At 42.3% G+C, this 17,604-nt stretch overlaps 1 protein-coding gene across 1 annotated transcript; it reads left to right on the forward strand.

Annotated features, from left to right (window-relative positions):
• The first annotated feature begins 10,682 nt into the window (after positions 1–10,682).
• On the forward strand, positions 10,683–17,289 carry fgf16 (fibroblast growth factor 16). The gene is made up of 3 exons (XM_080035198.1): positions 10,683–11,074; positions 12,717–12,820; positions 15,485–17,289. The coding sequence occupies exons 1-3, from the start codon at positions 10,765–10,767 to the stop codon at positions 15,728–15,730; spliced, it is 660 nt and encodes a 219-aa protein (XP_079891324.1). The 5' UTR covers positions 10,683–10,764; the 3' UTR covers positions 15,731–17,289.
• Positions 17,290–17,604: the final 315 nt, after the last annotated feature.

Here is a 17,604-nt window from a genome sequence, read left to right on the forward strand (position 1 = left end):
GAGACGCAGGTCTCTGACCCCTTTAGTGGCCTTGTTAACGGGGTTGGTATGAGATGCGAGCTCTCAATCCTAATAGCCACTGACATTGAGTCAGCCGTTTTTTCATGCCCTCACTTGGCTGAGGTTAAGAGGGCTTTGGAGGAACCTGATCCCAGATCTGATGATTACGTGTCAGCCATCAGGAACAAGGCTTGGGGCCTTCTAAACTGAAGATCCATCAGAGTAGATGGAGGCTACAACTAGCTCCCCTTCATCACATTTATTAAAGGAATTCACACAAATAATGTGCAAAATAAATAACAGAACATGCTTAAAAGGATGTGTGTGAGTCCAAACATGAAGTTACTACAGTCAGCAGCTAGTTTAGCTTTAAGGTCACCTATCATGCAAAATTCACTTTTTTCATGTTTTTTCAACATTAATCCGGGTGTGTCTAGAGACTCCCAAAGTATGAGAAAAACAACCCTCTGTCATTTACTCCACCTTTCTGAAAACCTGTGTTCAAATACCCCAGTCAGATTTCTCTCTGAAGCTGCGCCCCCCTCATTACCAACTTAACCTAGCACTACCTCCATCTGTGATAAGCACACCCAAGATACCGCTTAAACTAACTTGCAGTTAGATTCAGGGCCAATCAGAACCGACTGGGATTTTTGGAAGGCAGGGCTTAAAGAGACATACGCTACGTTATACGTACGTTTCAGACAGAGGCTGAACAGAGGAGATTTAGAAATGGAATTGTGAGAAGTATAAAGGTTTTTTGGACAGTACACCATGAAATCAGTTTCTAGTAGAAACCCAAATTATAATGTGGAAGCAGATGGGCATAATGTGAGACCTTAAAAGTGACTACGAGGAACTTTCAGTTTTTGTTGATTCTAGCAGCGCCTTTGGACAATAGTGTTTCACAAAACCAGTGCCAGCGGTCCTAAAGACTTTAGCGTGTGCCGGCGGCGCATGCATTTGTTTTGGAAGCAAATGAAAGAGAGACTGCAGAATGAATAGATATGAGGTAATGTCTTTATATGTGACTATGTCAGATTTATAATTGTAATATGACAATGGTGAAGCAAGGTAAACTTTGATCGAGTACTGTTCATAAACACATGATGTTCCGGTCTGCCTGCCGTAAATCGTTTGTTCTGAGTGGGCAGGGATTCAGACCTGGACAGAGGCATGAATAATAACTATATAAAAATAGAATTATTTTCACTGATGGTCTTGTTTGCTGTAACTGGTCATTAATGATCATCAGAGGACAAATTAAACTGTTTCATAAACATTGAAAAGGGTGTTTGGTGTTTTGTCCTCCCAACGGAACCTTCTAGGCAGCCTGCAGTTAGGGTTAGGGTTAGGGTAATGGTAAGGTATAGGGCCTTCCAGGCAGCCCCCTAAAAAGTGACCTTCAGAGGTGTAAGTAGGAAGATTTTGTTCCCTTTTGCCATAGCCAGATCAGCTTTTCCCCTTGCTTTCAGTCTTTTGGCTAAGCCAATAAAGCATATTTCCCAAAATGTTTACCTGTATGCACCTCCAGCATACATGCATGATCAAATCAAACACGTCTCAGGCTGTAAAACACCGGTTTTATTTGTGCAAGCGGCCCTCTGCTCACCTCTCCGAAGAGGACACATATGAAGTTAAGGCTAATCCAAATAAACAGGTGAGGCACTTATTAGCCCCCAATTCCTGTTGCAAATGCAACTTCATTTTAAATTTTTGGACCCTCCCGCTGTGACTCATGGGAGAGTGACTTCAAAGCTGCAGCCCATGCACTTGAGGTCATTATCTTCATTTCTGTATCCTCTGCAGGTTCCCAAGCATATGGGAACATTTTAACTCTGGATTTTTTTCTTTTTCTTTTTTTTTCGTGTGTGTGTCTGCAGCCATAAATCTGCCATGTCAACTATAAAATATAGCTGGCCAGCAACAGATGTAACTCTAATAGCTACCAAAAAGAAAAAAAAGGAATCAAAATTTACCACTTCTATATTTTTTTATTCTAACACTTAATAGCTTTTAAGATTGATTTCAGTTGTGTGCATTGGAGATGTACAGTGAGCGAACACTGGCAAAAAAAATGAAATGCTAAATAAGTTAAAACAAAAAAAAACAAGCAATACAAGGTTAATTTCAAGTAGTAAGTAAAAAAAGGAGAAGGGAATGACAAGCAGAGAACGACCACGGGCCGGATTCAAACCTGTTGTCTGCTGCTTCTGAAGACTGAACCTATATGGGCGAGCGCTCCAACCACTACACCACGAGCGCCCCCCGTCATGAGATATTTTGACTAGAAATAAGACGAATATCCTGTACTTGGTAAGATTTTTTAATTTTTGCAATGACAGGCTGCACATGCTCACAGGGAGGGAAGAAAACGGGGTTTGTTTCCTTTTAATTTTGTTTTACTACATTTTTTCTTTCCCAATTTCTTTCCTTTTTTCTTTATCCACTGCTTTCTATAATCCCTCTCCTTCCACTGTTGTAGCTGAGACGAATCTTCCTTTCATCCTCCTGTGCAGCGTGGGCCCTGGTGTCTGTTCGCATAAAGCCTGACCATCCCTGACTCCTCGTCAACCCCTTAACACAATTCATCAAGTGGAGGCCCACGGGCATTCATCACCCCCGCCACCTTTCATATCCCGCAACCAGCTGAAAGCCACTGTCCCTCTCGCTGACTTCAATACGTCCACGACACATCCGAAAGATTTATAGTGGCATAATTAGTAGCAGTGAAAAAAAGGCCCCGCATGCTTTGGAGGGTCATAGCCTATACTGTATCCCAACTCTGAGGAGCTCTGAAAGCACTCACATCTGTTTCCAAAATGGATTGCACTGCTGCCACAAGAGTTGATGAATTAGCCAAACAACAAGAAGCCGGAGAATTCAACAAAGGCATCGGACGGTGACATCAAAACATTCCTATATACTAACATACTATTTGTAACCGTTCATGGAAGAGACACTCTCATAAATCCAGAGGTGCAATGTAAGTAAGTACATTTACTCAATTACTGTTCTTAAGTACTTGAGTAAGCACTTTACTTGCATATTTTCTTTTCATGCTACTTCAAACATCTACACAACTACACTTCAGTGGGAATTACTTCTACTTATTACTCCACTACATTTATCTGATAACTTATTAAGATTTTTGCCCACGAAACATATAAATAGTTTATAAAACATTCAAGGCTATATGCTCAACGATAACAAAAATTAAATGGCTTCCGAATATTTTGAATGATGACAGTTATTTTTAATGCAAATATGCTATAATATACTTATAATACGTTTTCCTGATTATACTTACATACTTCTACTTAGGTAAAGCCAGGACCTTAACTTCTGATCTGAATACTTCCTCCACACATATAAGCTAAATACGGTACCTTTTGACAAAAGCGATAGCTGTAGTTTTTTTAACAAAACTAGCGCCCAAGTGCAAGCGGGCGGCATGTGCATTTGTTTTGGAAGCGAGTGCATATTTCCATGAAGAGAGACAGCAGATGCGTCGCGATGAGCTAATATATTTATATGTGACTTTGTAAGATTAATAATGGTAATATGACAATAGTGAAGCAGATACAACTTTGATTTAGTAACATTCAGGAGACACAGGCTGTTCAAGTCTGCCTGCAGTAAAACGTTCCTGGGGAAATTCTAACCCGTACAAATGCATTAATAACTATGTAAAAATATTGTTGTTTTTGCTGATGGTCTTGTTTGCTGTTACAGGTCATTTATGACTTGTAACAGAGTAATTACTCTAGAGAGGTATGCCTAGTCTTACTCAAGTATGGTTTTCAGGTACTCTTTACTCCACTGACATAAATCCCATTCCCTACAGGGAGGCTGCTGCTGCTTGTGATGAGCAGCTCTGAGGTGAGAACTCCCCCTCAAGACGGGGGTTTCCGAAAACAGCTTGAAGGAGGTCTAAAATAACATGCCTAATAGTTAAACACTGTTATTGATGTAATCATGCCCTCCCTTCCCCGCCCTGCCCGGCCCTGCTGTCACTGATATCTCAAGAACAGTGAACTAATTAAAACACTCCTGGAGTTTGTTTTCATTTGGATCCTCGCACAGAAATAAAGTGTTCACTAAACAGCTGTCTTTTTTCTCTTCTTTTTGTTCTTCCTTTTTCCCTGCAAACCTGCAAGATGGGACCCGTTGTCCCCAATGTGTACGTAAGAGGTGCAAAATCCCCATTCAATCATAAATCACACCTATTATTCATTATCCCTGTTGTGGTTTCTCTGTGTTCTCTTTCATGTGCGTGATGCGCACCTCAAGTATGAAAATGTTTGACAGCAGTGGAGGCACTTTGGCTTTCAGCTGACAATAGGAGATGTGGAGGTGGTGCAAAGCAGGGCTGCACAACATATCGAAAATGTAACGTTATCGCCAGGGATGGGTATCGTTAAATTTGCCATATCGATACCTTGACTTCAATACCGGTTCCTGAACGATACTTCAGCAATACCAATTTCATGAATTCCGTTTAACAAGATGTTAATACACGTTATTCTGAAATAACCTCAAGTTATATTTTTCAGCTCTTTGGCATTTTTTTTTCATGCCTAAAGATTACATAAAATGTCCTATCTCAAAAATAGTTATAGTAAATAGTATTCAATGCAAAATAAACTGGTGCAAATCAGTATTTGAGGCTTACTGCCGCATACTAAAACCATGTCCATCTCGCAACAGACAAGCCCGCTCCCGGCTGAGTGTCCCCAGCAGTAGATAATGTACACTCTGAGGGTGTAGATGATGGTTGCGCACCGAGCTACAGTACCTTTATGCCAACTCAGAAAGCATTGGCAGAGTGTCCTTCATGTCCCCCCACCAGGTTACTGGACTCACTGACATCAGTGTAGATGGAAGACCTATGTAGTGCTGTATCTCTGCCTGAATCTTCTCTGTAGTGCTGCTGACGGTGGTATCCGTTCTTATTTTAATTGCCATGTCCTCCTCAGAAAACAGTTCCTCAAGGGCAGAGAGTTCTGGCCTCTTCTGTAAACAAAAAGTAAGAAAAAAATATGACACTATCAAGGTAGATAACTCCTTTTTTAACCATAATTCCTATATATTTACCAGTGTTGCCATCTTGGTCACCAGCTCTCTCTTCAAGGCCCTGTTCCATCTGCTGATCCAGAGTCTGTATTCAATAGATTTTGAAGGATCTACAATGGAAGAGAGAAGTAAAAGATTATACCCAAGAACAATAAACACCTGCCACTCTTGACTTGAATCTCGGATCCAAGGCTGTTCAAGACGGTACTCTTCATGGAATTCTCATCATTAATTGTTAAATGGTGCTGGATTTTTCCCAAGATTGCCAGAACCTGACCCAGGGTTGGACTCCTTTCAGCAGATATGCATACGGTTTGACGTATGAAGAATCGTTGTAACTGTGACATACTCTTCCTTTTCTTTTCTTTTTTATCCTCATCAGAAACTCTCTCCAGTCTGAAACTAAATGTAAAAAAATAAAAAATAAAAATGCAGTTTTATTTACTGGACTATAGTATTATGATAACCACAATAGTTCACATGACCTCATAATGGATTAAGCTAATAGCAATATCTATCTGTCCCTGGGGGTCCATGGAGGCAGCCTGGATGGCAGGGAACTGCTCCAGGACTCGCTCCACCATCAGGAACAGGCTATTTCACCTGGTCCCCTCACATTCAGGATGACAGCATGTTCTTGAAAGCCAAGAGAAAGAGATAGAAAGAGGGAGAGAGGGAAACTGATGGTGTGTGTCTCTACTACTGTGTGCAACCAAAACAGAAAAAATGCATCCGCACTCAATCTTTGCAAGAACATTAGCTATATAAGTATATAGCCAAGGAGTTTTGTTGTTTTCTTGAGTTTGGTGTATTTTGATTTCTACTTACTTAGAAGACGTTCTTCTCTTTTAGGATAGGTTAAGCTCATCTTTTCTACTGCTTCATCCAGGTTTGCTGCATTATCTACCGTTATAGTAAGTAGTCTGTCCTTTATACCCTGCAGTTATGAGTGTATTTGAGAGAATGTTTCGGCTGGAGGACTGATAACTGGGGAGCAGGGATCTTATCACCTCCCTTATTGACATCAGAACACAATACATAAAAATAGCATAGAATCATTATTGCTTACTTTAAACCAGGGCTCAAAATTTTATTTTTGGCTTGGATGAAAAAAATTACCAGCCAACCCGATTTTTTACCAGTCAGAAATAAAATATTACTTTTTACATTGCATTTGCACTCATTACCTTTTAGCATTTCATCTTGGTCTCATGTGAGATCCTCAATCAATATTATATACTAGTGTGCAATAATAATTGTAGAAAAATGAATAGGTGTTTTTTAATGTGGACTCGCACCAAAAGCTTCAAATACGTCTCATGTCGCTGCTCTCTGCAGCCGAGGCTCCAGACGCCCTGCTTCGTAGCGAGCATACATTGAAAATGAATGACTGGCGGCTGCCACTAACTTTCATGAAGCTTTTGGTGTATGTCCACAGTTACAAGGATTTATATAAGTACAAGTTTATTAGTGGCTAGAAAAGGCGGCAGAGCACACATATTTAACCAGCCAAAGTGGCAGGTAGTCTCAATAACTTACTCGCCTGATACTAAATTTACCTGCATTTGGCGAATGTTAGGGTTTTCTAGGGTTTAGTCAGTTTTCCCTTTTCTGCCAGTGTGAACGGATTGCCTGTTGAACGGTAGTTTTAGTGGCCTAAAACAAGTATTTAGCCTACCGCTAAAAGTTAGCCGTATTTTAATGTTGGCATGTTTACTTACCCGTCTGGAGTCCCAGTCAAAGCGCTGCTGCTCTCTTCAGTAGTTTTGGAGGAGGACGCAAGTGGTGGATATGTTGAAGGAGAAGACTCTGTGTCTAGACTTCTTCCTACAGTCGAACACGCAGCAATCTTCTGCTCATAAATGTATTCAGTGCAAGGTCAATTACTTCCTTAGATTGGTAGTGTTGCCGGTTTTGGCAATTATCACCTTTTTTGCAAATACTGCATTGTGCATTGTTGCTGTTGACATCGAGCCTGATGAAATGCAGCCACACTTTAGATCTTTTTGAAACATACTGTGGGAGATGGGAGCCAGAATGTGACCACGCGACGACGACCTCTCAAAATACAGCGAGTTACGCCCCCAGAGACGGGGCTCACCCATAATAGTTCCATGGACTCACCCACGTGTTTTCCCTGGATACCTCGACAGAGCCAATTACCAGGGCCTTTAGATCTTGGCACATCTAGCATGCTGCATGCGTGTTGGCTTACTGACGCTGATGAGATTAACCCCTTAGGTATCTAAAGTTGGCACTAAACAACAAGAATTTATTTTTTAATATGCACTTCAGAATAAAGTCGAAATTTCGAAAATAAAGATGACATTTCGAGAATGAAGACGAAATTTCAAGAATAAAGACGAAATACAATATTGAGAAAAAGTCAACTCTTCTGGTCCATCAAATGCACTAAGGGGAGACTGACATCTATGCAAGGAGCTGAGCTGTGCAAGCCAGAGCCTAGGCTACTACATCTTTGGAGTGCAGTTTCACCCATTCATCACAAGGCATTTTGTTAAGGTAGTCATATGAGCTGTTTGATGTCTTAAAAGGTAGACTTTTTTTCTCGGTATTGAATTTTGTTTTTATTCTCGAAATTCTGACTTTATTCTGGAAGTGCATAATAAAATAAAATAAAATTCCTCCTCTCACTTTTTTTTTCTTCTTCTCAATATTGTATTTCGTCTTTATTCTCAAAATGTCGTCTTCATTCTCGGAATTGCGTCATAATTCTAGAAACTTTGTCCTGTGGCCTTAATACTCTTCCGTAGTCTTTGATCTTAGGAGAAATGCGTTCACTTACACACAAATACACACACACACACACACACACACACACAGAGACCCACACAAACCAACCACCACCTTAACTAACAAATGTTTAGCGGGAAACACTGGAGTCCATTTATAAAATAAATTTCAGTCACTTAATTTCTATAAATCGTATTTCCTTTCATTTAAGACATTGCATGTATAAAACAGTATTACACAACTATCCATAGCCTATAGGATATGTTCAATAAAAACACAAGTAGGCTAACTCAAGTAGGCTAAATTGTGTAGCCTAATTATGTTGTCATGCATTTAGCATAGGCTAGTTATTAGCTATAATTTGGTTACTGAAGCGTAATTGTTCAAACCTAGCTCATTTAACACACTGATTTTACAGCTTATATTGTTTTCAACATATGGTAAATTAACGCCACTTTAACACAGCAAGGAAAATGCCAAACCCACCGCTATCACCTCCTCCCTCACATCACTCACAGCCACGGCATGCCAAGTGTAATGACGACAGGCGCTACTGTAGGCTATGCTAGTTAGTAGGCTACATTAACCTCACAATTATAACGTCATTTTTCACATGGAGACTCACCAAGGGAATCGCTTCAAAGTAACCAGGCCTCGACTGGACTTTAAGTGGAGGAAAACTATTTCTCAAAGGTTGCTTGATGCTACCCTAAAACTTATCCAAAAAAGTTGCTATTATAAGCTACTTCTTCACAAGTTCACAGGGGGTCGAAATTCACTATTTTCTCACTTAAATATCGGTTCTCTAAACCAACACCAAATTCACTCAAAAACAGCTATGTTTAATCCATCCTAGCTTGTGGCTCGTCCAGAAAAGAGCGATTCTACGCAGCTTCTTTGTGTTGACGGGAAAAGAAGGCAGGTCTAACTGCTGATTGGCTAACTAGGCCAACACATCCAAATCTTTGATTGACAGGTGATTCAACCAATAACACCATATCATTTAGATACAGTAGTTAGTAGATTAAAGGCATTTAATAGCAATATTTTTATCATTATCTGTTTCTTCTTCTTCACTATTTAAAATGACAATATCCAAGCTATTTATCTGTAAGACCTAGGCGTAGGCCTACTGATTAGTTACAAATAATTTTAATTGGTTGTGATGTAAATAGCTGAATAACAGGGTATGTAGCCTAAACATGGTACAGGTTACACATGCATGCATTCATGCTTGATATTAGGCCAATAGGAAGAAGTCCTTCTGCTCTAATGCCCACCCCACATAGATGCTAGTGGCTGAGTGTAAAGCGCTTGGATGTGAAAATATAGAACTTGGAATATAGACTACTTAGGCCTAGCTGTCTGTGGTCTATGTTGGCAGTAAACTCAAAGCAGAAAGACAATAACACTGTATAGTTCAGCATTTTTTTTTCATCACAATATTTTAATATTATTGCATATGCCTAGGCCTATCACATGCTTCTTGATATTATGCAGCCATAGTGCAAAGTAACTGGCTATGTACTTTTACTCAAGCCACATATCTTGTGAGGTAAGCTATTTTCATTATTTTCTCAAAGGTGATGCTACCTTGTACTTTTACTTCACTGCAATTCAAAAGGGAATTCTTTATGCGTTAGGCTACTCCATTGTAGGCTACTTATTTGACATTTAGATAATGGTTACAAAAAAAGCATGAAGTCATCTTTTAAAAAACTGTTATAAAGTTAAAATGTACGTCGAACTTTAACTACATAAAAAAAAGTTACATGGTGAATTCCTTTTTTGACAGTAAAGAAGTTAAATAGCCTTTAAATCTTTTTTTTTCACATTGTGTGGTGCTTACTCTTCTGTTTATGCTATGTGGTTTCATACTAATCATTCAATACTAAGCTTATGGCAAACTTTGCACAACACTCAGTGGGGATAATCATCTTTTTTTTTATATAGCCTACTTTAATCAAGGTACCTCAACAAGCTCATACAATGATGATTTTGGATTTTCCTTTTTATTTTATCTCTCTCTTGCTCTCTCCTTCCTTGTCAGCAGTACACATGGTTAAGCTGCTGTTTTGCTGCAGCAAACGTTGTGCAGAGGGGCGAGGAAGCACCTGCTTCGAAGAGGTGGACAGACAATGCATGAACATTTCCCAACTGCAGTGGTTGGCATGACACCTGTGGACGAAGCTTTGAGATCAGGCACAGGTCCTTGTGGTAATCATGAGAGAAACATTAGCCTGATGATCTGTGGTTTTGTTTTTGTTTTATTGTTTTTTCACGATTCATGTAGCCTACGATAACATAGGCTACTGTAACATAGGCTACTATGTTATCGTACATGACCTACAATCAGTCAATAATGGATTACCTTTGTGCTTAGAATGGTTGTTAGTTTATCATGGATGTAGCTTTTCGCCTTTGCGTCAGCTTCCCATTTGTGTCTGAACAATATGCCTCGGAACGCAAACAGGAGCGCAGAAGCTATGAGAAAACACTTGTGGACTCATACTCGCTCGGTAGGTAGAGCTTTGTATGAGAGAAAGAGAGAAAGAGAGAGAGAGAGAGAGAGAGAGAGAGAGAGAGAGAGAGAGAGAGAGTCAGAGAGCAGTGACTACAGACGCGTAGACAGCGGCTTCATCAGTGGTAGAAGTTGGACTGAAAGTGCACATTCAGTTAAGGAACCTGATGCGCGTAAGAAGGGATGCCAGCCAGGCGTGGCTTGTGTTTGAATATCCAATGTGAGAATGCGTGGGGAGCATGTATATAATAGAGCATTTCCATCTGATAAACAGAGATATCAAACTGGTGATTATAGCAGGGGACGATCAATAGACTGAGAGGATTTGGAGGAGCACGTATACAGGGCGCTGGGTACGCTTTGTGCGTTCATGGACCGGACTTGTGTAAACTTTTTTTTTCAGCGTATTTTAAATGCCTTCGCTTAATGTGACAGCTGTGCACACGATGGCAGAGGTCGGGAGTTTTCTGGGAACAATCGACTTGGATTTACAAAGCTTTCCTGCACTCGGGAATATGCCCTTGCCGGAGTCTCCAGTGCCAGTGGGCTTGAATGAGCGTCTGGGGCAGATTGAAGGGAGGCTGCAGCGGGGGTCTACGACAGATTTCGGGCACCTCAAAGGGATCCTGAGGCGGCGGCAGCTCTACTGCAGGACCGGCTTTCAGCTGGAGATATTCCCCAATGGGACTGTGTACGGGACAAGACAGGACCACAGCAGATTTGGTGAGGGGTCTTCTTCGGCACACGTTTATTTTTATTAATTTTTTACAATGGGAAATTTAAAACATAAAATATTCATTTTTTTCTGAATAGATCAACGATCTATTATAGCTACACAGTTATAGACAGAGAGGTGAAAACGAACTCCCCCCAAGTCATTTCATAGAAAGCCATTTCCAATGAGCCAATTCGCAAAGTCAATTTACGGGTTTCCGTTCACTGCTATGCAATTAATCTTGTGCTGTTGATCTAGACAATCTGCACAGCTATCACTCTGAAACTGAGTTGAGTGAGTTTAATTAGGAGGCCTTTATCCTGCCGTAGGCTACATCCCCAGTGAGAACTCATTCGTGCGTCATTGTCACCTGGCGCGCATGGGGAGCAGTGAGCCACACACCTTTTTCTGGCAATCCCCGCTGCGCGTGTCGGGGGCAGGTGTCTCTCCTCAGCAAGCAAACAAGGTAGCACGTGCACGAGCGCGCCCACAGCTCTGATGATGATACGCTACCAATAATGTAAATGGAGCGAGGTGCGGCTCGCGGGAGGAGAAGACGAAGAACGATAAACAAATGAGGTCAGGAGTCAGATACGCACGTCTCGCGCCTCATATCCCAAGCAGTCTTCATCACAGGTGCGGGGAAAGATCGGAATAACCCTAAATTAAAGCATGACCAGTGCGGAATTCAGGGAAGGTTTAAAATGTTGAGACTTGAGCCAAAAACAAGCCGGTTTACAGCAGGGATGGGTGGTCCCGCGTGTTTGTCTCTGGCTTCACTTATAAGCTTTAAAAATGCAAGGTCTTTGTCAGAGCTGCAAGGGAGACGTGGCTTTGATTAAGGGGATATGAAAACACTCTTCACCCCAAACACACACACACACACACACACACACACACACACACACACACACACACACACAAATGAGAGGGATGTTCTCTGTCATCTGCTGGCATCAGATGAGGTCGTAGTGGAGATGGGGACCAGGTGGCTGTAAGCTGGATCCTCTGTGACTAACCACTGCATCACAAACAGCCAATAGCTCTTTAGTTCCAATAGTTGTTTCCCCGCCTTTGATGTATGCATTTAACACTTTACTGTAACTTCCTGTGAGTCAGCAGCCCAGTAAACAACTCACCAACATGGCAGCTTGATAAAAGTGTCTCTTTTTAAGAAGCCAATTGGGAAAGCCCCAAAGACAGGATGTACTCATTTACAGACAGTACAGTGTACCTTTGATTACATGAACCATGACTGAATGAAGCAAAGTAGAAGACCAGTGATATGTTCTACTGTTATCAATGGGAAAAAGTGTTTTTTTAGTGGCTGCAAATGTTCAAAAGTAACATTGAGGTGCAAGAAGATGCATTTTTCTTTGAACATATTGGAATAACATTGACTAGTAAGGCACAAGATGATAATGCAGAGTAAAAGAAGAGCAAAAATAGCAGTAAAGCCACCCGTAAAAGCTTTCCATTCCCAAACTACAGTTAATTGATGCAAATTTTGACTGGTCTGCTGTCAAAAGGGAGATGCCACTTGTTGCCTTGTGTGTTTCAGGGCTTTCCTGACTGTTGTTTTTGTGCATTGTGTGTGTGTGTGTGTGTGTGTGTGTGTGTGTGTGTGTGTGTGTGTGTGTGTGACCTCAGGTATCCTGGAGTTCATCAGTCTGGCAGTGGGTCTTGTCAGCATCAGAGGGGTGGACGCCGGGCTTTACCTCGGCATGAATGAGAAAGGAGAGCTCTATGGGTCGGTGAGTTAAAGAGAAAAAAACGTTCTTTTTATTCACAACCCTGCCCTCACCATGCAGCCCAGGGTCTTATTCACAACAAGCCTGGCACCTCATACATGTGACTTGTTTTTACAGAATAGATAGGTGGTTTTTTTAACTGTATTTCTCAGTACTGAGCTATCAGAAATAGGTCTTCAGGAGCCATCTGAGAGTCAGTCAGTTGTTATCAAGGTTCCTGTACATGGCAGATGGGAAAACCACAGCGAGACTAAACAAGCATGTGTTTCTTTTACCAGAGTCTCACACTCTTCAGCCACATACTTCCGTCTTCTCCTCTTGCTTCCCTTTAGAATTAGTAAGTGATGATGACTTTTTTTTTTTAACCAAGAATCACACTGGCGGTTGCAAAGGAAGAGAACATTCTACTCTTTTTCTCTTTGAAGGGATTCTTGGAAAAGCTGATTTGTCAGCTTATAAGAGCAAAGCAATTGCTCTTCATTTAGTTTTGAGATACGCAGAAATATTTACATATTTGCTCAGAAGTGGAGGCCAGGGACGTCTGGATTTGTGCCGTGGGATAATTGGGTGGAGGTCACCTCTCTGTGTGCAGCTGGACACAAGTTTGGACTGCAGCGTTAAACATGGAAGAAATGTCCTGTAGTCTTAGAGAACATTTAGTATCGCTTTCATCCTGGCTGACTTTGTCGTCTCACGTGTGGTTGGTATCCGAAGACACAGAGAGACAGGAGAGATAAAGACAATGAAGGGGAAGTATGTGAGAGGTTACCTGTATCAGGTGTCCCAGGGCATTACCTGAGGGGCCTCTCCGGGGCTCAGACCCCCCCCCCCCCCCCCCCCCCCGAACAGAGGCCACTTTTTAAAGCACGGGCCCATTATATGTTGGAAGTGCAGATATTGTTACGGCGTGCTATCAGCGGGTCTGGCATCCTGGAGCTTTGACCCCTAGGGGGAAGGGGGGCGGTCGGGCAACAGTGGTGATTTGTGGGGGAGGTGGGGGTATAATTGCACACCTGACTGAGTCACCTGACAGACATATGGAGCGATGCAGACACGTCTGTCTGAAGCCAAGGGGCCAGGATGGGTGGGGGGGGGACAGGTAGAAAGGCTCTTCGTCCCACATGCACCAGACCTTGAGCTTTTGATCCGAGGAGGTTTGTGTGCCTTTGTGTGTGTGTGTGTGTGTGTGTGCGTGCGTGTGTGTGTGTGTACGTGTGTGTGTGTGTGTGTGTGTGTGTGCGCGCGTGTGAGTGTGTATGCGAGTGTGTGTGTGTGTGATAGGATGGAGCTGGCCCAGTCATGTGTCCTCGGGGCTGTGTTTACAGACAACAGCTTCACCACACAGCCGCAGCCAAGCAGAGCCCTGACAGCCAATCAACAAAATTGCCGCTGGAATAAAAAACGTAGACTCTTGCACAAGCACTTGCTAGATGTATAACTTGGGTTGGGTTATTAAAAGCTGAGATTGACTGATTGCTAGTGCGGAGAAGCCACGCACGTCCCCTTAGCCAAAAATAGATTAATAGAGTTAGTCCAAGGAAAGGAGTGTCCAGGAGGGTCAACAGGAGATAGTCACTCTTTGGGATACCCCCCAAAAAATGGGTTAACATTTGGTCCCCCAGTCTTCAGAAATATACTGTAGCCTACCCCTGACTCGGCTGAGGTTCAACCACTCTCATGCAGAGCAGCACAGCCCCTTGCATGACTGACTGGTCTTGGCAGGAGAGCAGCTCTTACCCCAATGTCTCTTATTGTTCTCACACACTCACTCAGCCAGCACACTCTCACCTGTTGAACCCGCAGCCATCGCTCATGCTGCGCTGTCAGTGCAGACTGAGACTTTGAGAGCTGCCGTGTGTGTGTATTATAAGTGTGTGTGTGTGTGTGTGTGTGTGTGTGTGTGTGTGTGTGTGTGTGTGTGTGTGTGTGTGTGTGTGTGTGGGAGCGAAGGAAGAGTGTACGCCTGCTCACTGTTCCTCTTGCATCACAGGGAGGGAACTAATTCCCCCGTGAACAAGGAGAGGTTAACAGGTCTGAGAAATGAGTGTGGGGCGTGAAGGGAAAAGCCGCCCATAATGACTTCCCCTCCTTTGTCATAATGAGCACCTGCCCAAATGAGTTTTCGACTGCTTCACTTCAGCTTCCAAAGCGCAGTCCAACGCGATTAACGAAACACATGAAGTAGTTCCAAAGTAGCATCATCCATTTAGACCTCGTCTTTTTTTTGGTCTCTTTAAAGGTGATGTCAGCATTCCTGGAGAAGGCTTGTTATCAAAATAACTTTTGGTTAACACTAGTGAGTATAACCTCAGGATCCAATACCTGAACGTATTGTGCCTGCGCTGAAAAAATCTGGTGTTAATGCACAACCTAGGCTCTGTAAACTGGTATGTGAACAAAGAGTATGTAAACAAAGGGGCCCTACCCTAACTAGCAACATGCCTAGGCTGTGTATTAACACCAGATTTTTTTCAGCGCACATATAGTACAGACAGGTAGCAGATCGTAAGGAGATATTCACTGATTTTCACAAAAGAGATTATGACAAAAAGTATTTTCCAGAATTGCTGACTCCACCTTTAATCTTGTCACTATTGCAAATTTGTCTTGCTCAGCCCAGTGTGGGACCAGAACTTTATGGCTAACGTGTGGTTTACTTTCCCGCAGAAGAAGTTGACGGCAGAATGTGTGTTCAGGGAGCAGTTTGAGGAGAACTGGTACAACACCTACGCGTCGACTATGTACAAGCACACGGACACAGGACGCTTCTACTACGTGGCCTTGAACAAGGACGGCTCGCCCAGGGAGGGCAACAGGACTAGAAAACACCAGAAACTCACCCACTTCTTACCGCGGCCGGTGGAGATCGAAAAGATCCCTCAGGCTTACCGGGACTTGTTCCAGTACAGGTGACCAGAACTTACGCCCGGAGAACTGGTTTCAATGGCAGGACCGGGAACCAAAGAAGGGGGGAGGGGGTCTGTGGTGGATACTTTGGACCTGGAACAGAACTGTTTGACCTCCACTGCCCCTGAAATCACTGGGCTCGCGCCTCAGCCTGTTGCCAGGCACGTAATGGCACTGACATCAACATTTAGCACGTTCCTCGATGTGGCTTCTTTGCCTGTTGCAGTGGACTAAGGAGAGAAGTGTGGGCTGATCTTGCAAACCACTGTGGACATGGACGGAGTAGGTCCGGCTTTGGGACTATCCAATCAGGTGCCATGTTTCACTCCATAACCACTTCTTTCTTCTTTTTTGGGGGGAGGGAAATGCATGGATACTGAAAGTGACTTGCGACGACAAGTGGAGTCGTTGCAGTTTTTGAGAAGCACTAAGCTGGTGTGTGGGAAACATTTTTGATTAGTTGTCTACAAGAACACCAAGAAGAGACTTTGAGGAGATCCAAACAACGGGAAGCACTGCAGATGTCACGTTTTTTGCGTTTGTTATGCACTGTAGCCTACACAGTCATGGTAACGTTACATGTGAGGCAGACGACTAGAGAGTCTGTGAGGAAGAACTGTTGCCAGGCAGACTGGAATTTTCCCCAGTTATTTTCAAAGTTAAAGGTGCACTATGTAACTTTGGGTGTGTCAGAGAAGTTAACATTTTCTAAGGTATATTTTAAAAACTGAATAAACAAGCTTTCCTCGCAGGAAAATTGGATCCCTGGAACACTGTTTGAAGTAAGAAAGCCACAGAAAAGTTACCCTTTCACTATTGTTGTGTACAGCAGCAGGGCCCACAGTTTTGTTTACAAACTTATTCTGGTTCACGTTTGGTTCCAGCCTCAGGTGCCTCAGAATAATTTATTTTTAATTTATGATGATAGAGTTATTTAATACTAAGAATTACATGTGCTGTGCATGAGTAAGTATGTTTCCAAACTAACTGCAGACTCAACAAATCCCCCTTGCCTGAAACTGCATAGTGTACCTTTAAAGATCAACGTGGGAAAATTCAAATCTCTAAGATGAACGTGTAATGGATGTAAGAGCACTTACTGCACATCCCCAGTCCCAACTGTAGGCCCATTCCATCTCCCCATGTAACCATCAGAGTTTAAATCACATTTAAATAAAATATCAAGCAGCGTCTTGTAGGAAATGTATGAAACAAGTGACTGAGCTCGGGATAAAAGCACTACTCTGACTATGGTTGAAAAGAATAAGCAATGTATTAAAAAAAAATGTTTTTTAAGAAAGGACGGTGACGTGTAATGTTCAGAGTGTCAGGAACATTATTAAGAAGACATGCAGCTGAGGTGTACATATGGGTGATCATATTTATGAGATGTACAATATATTTATTTTCTACCTATAAAGTATAAATATAAATCTATATATTTATTTATTGCAAAGACTTTATTTTGTAATGAACTTGAAGTTATCTGGACTGTAGATTCTACTGAAATCACACACGCGAACACAAACAAACAAAAAACTGCAATGAAAGCGACAATTAAATTGTCCTGCTATCGGGAACTCATGGTTGAGAGACTATTTTTTTGCTTTGGATAAAACTTTGATGCACCAAATAAAACCAGATATAGAATCTTATGTGAATGTTTCATTTCTTTCCTTTTATTTCCACCCTTGCTGCCAGCAGCATTCAGTCGCACAATCCATTGCTTCGGCCCAGACAGTTGTTGAAATGTTTCGACAACTGTTGGATGGACGGCCATAAAGTTCTGTGCAGACATTCATGGTCCCCACAGGACGAGTTTGAATGACTTACTGTAGGTGAAACCCTGAGCCTTTCTATCAGCGCCACCATGAGGATGA

Source organism: Ammodytes marinus (assembly GCF_949987685.1).
Source record: "Ammodytes marinus genome assembly, chromosome: 10".
Classification (NCBI taxonomy): domain Eukaryota; kingdom Metazoa; phylum Chordata; class Actinopteri; order Uranoscopiformes; family Ammodytidae; genus Ammodytes; species Ammodytes marinus.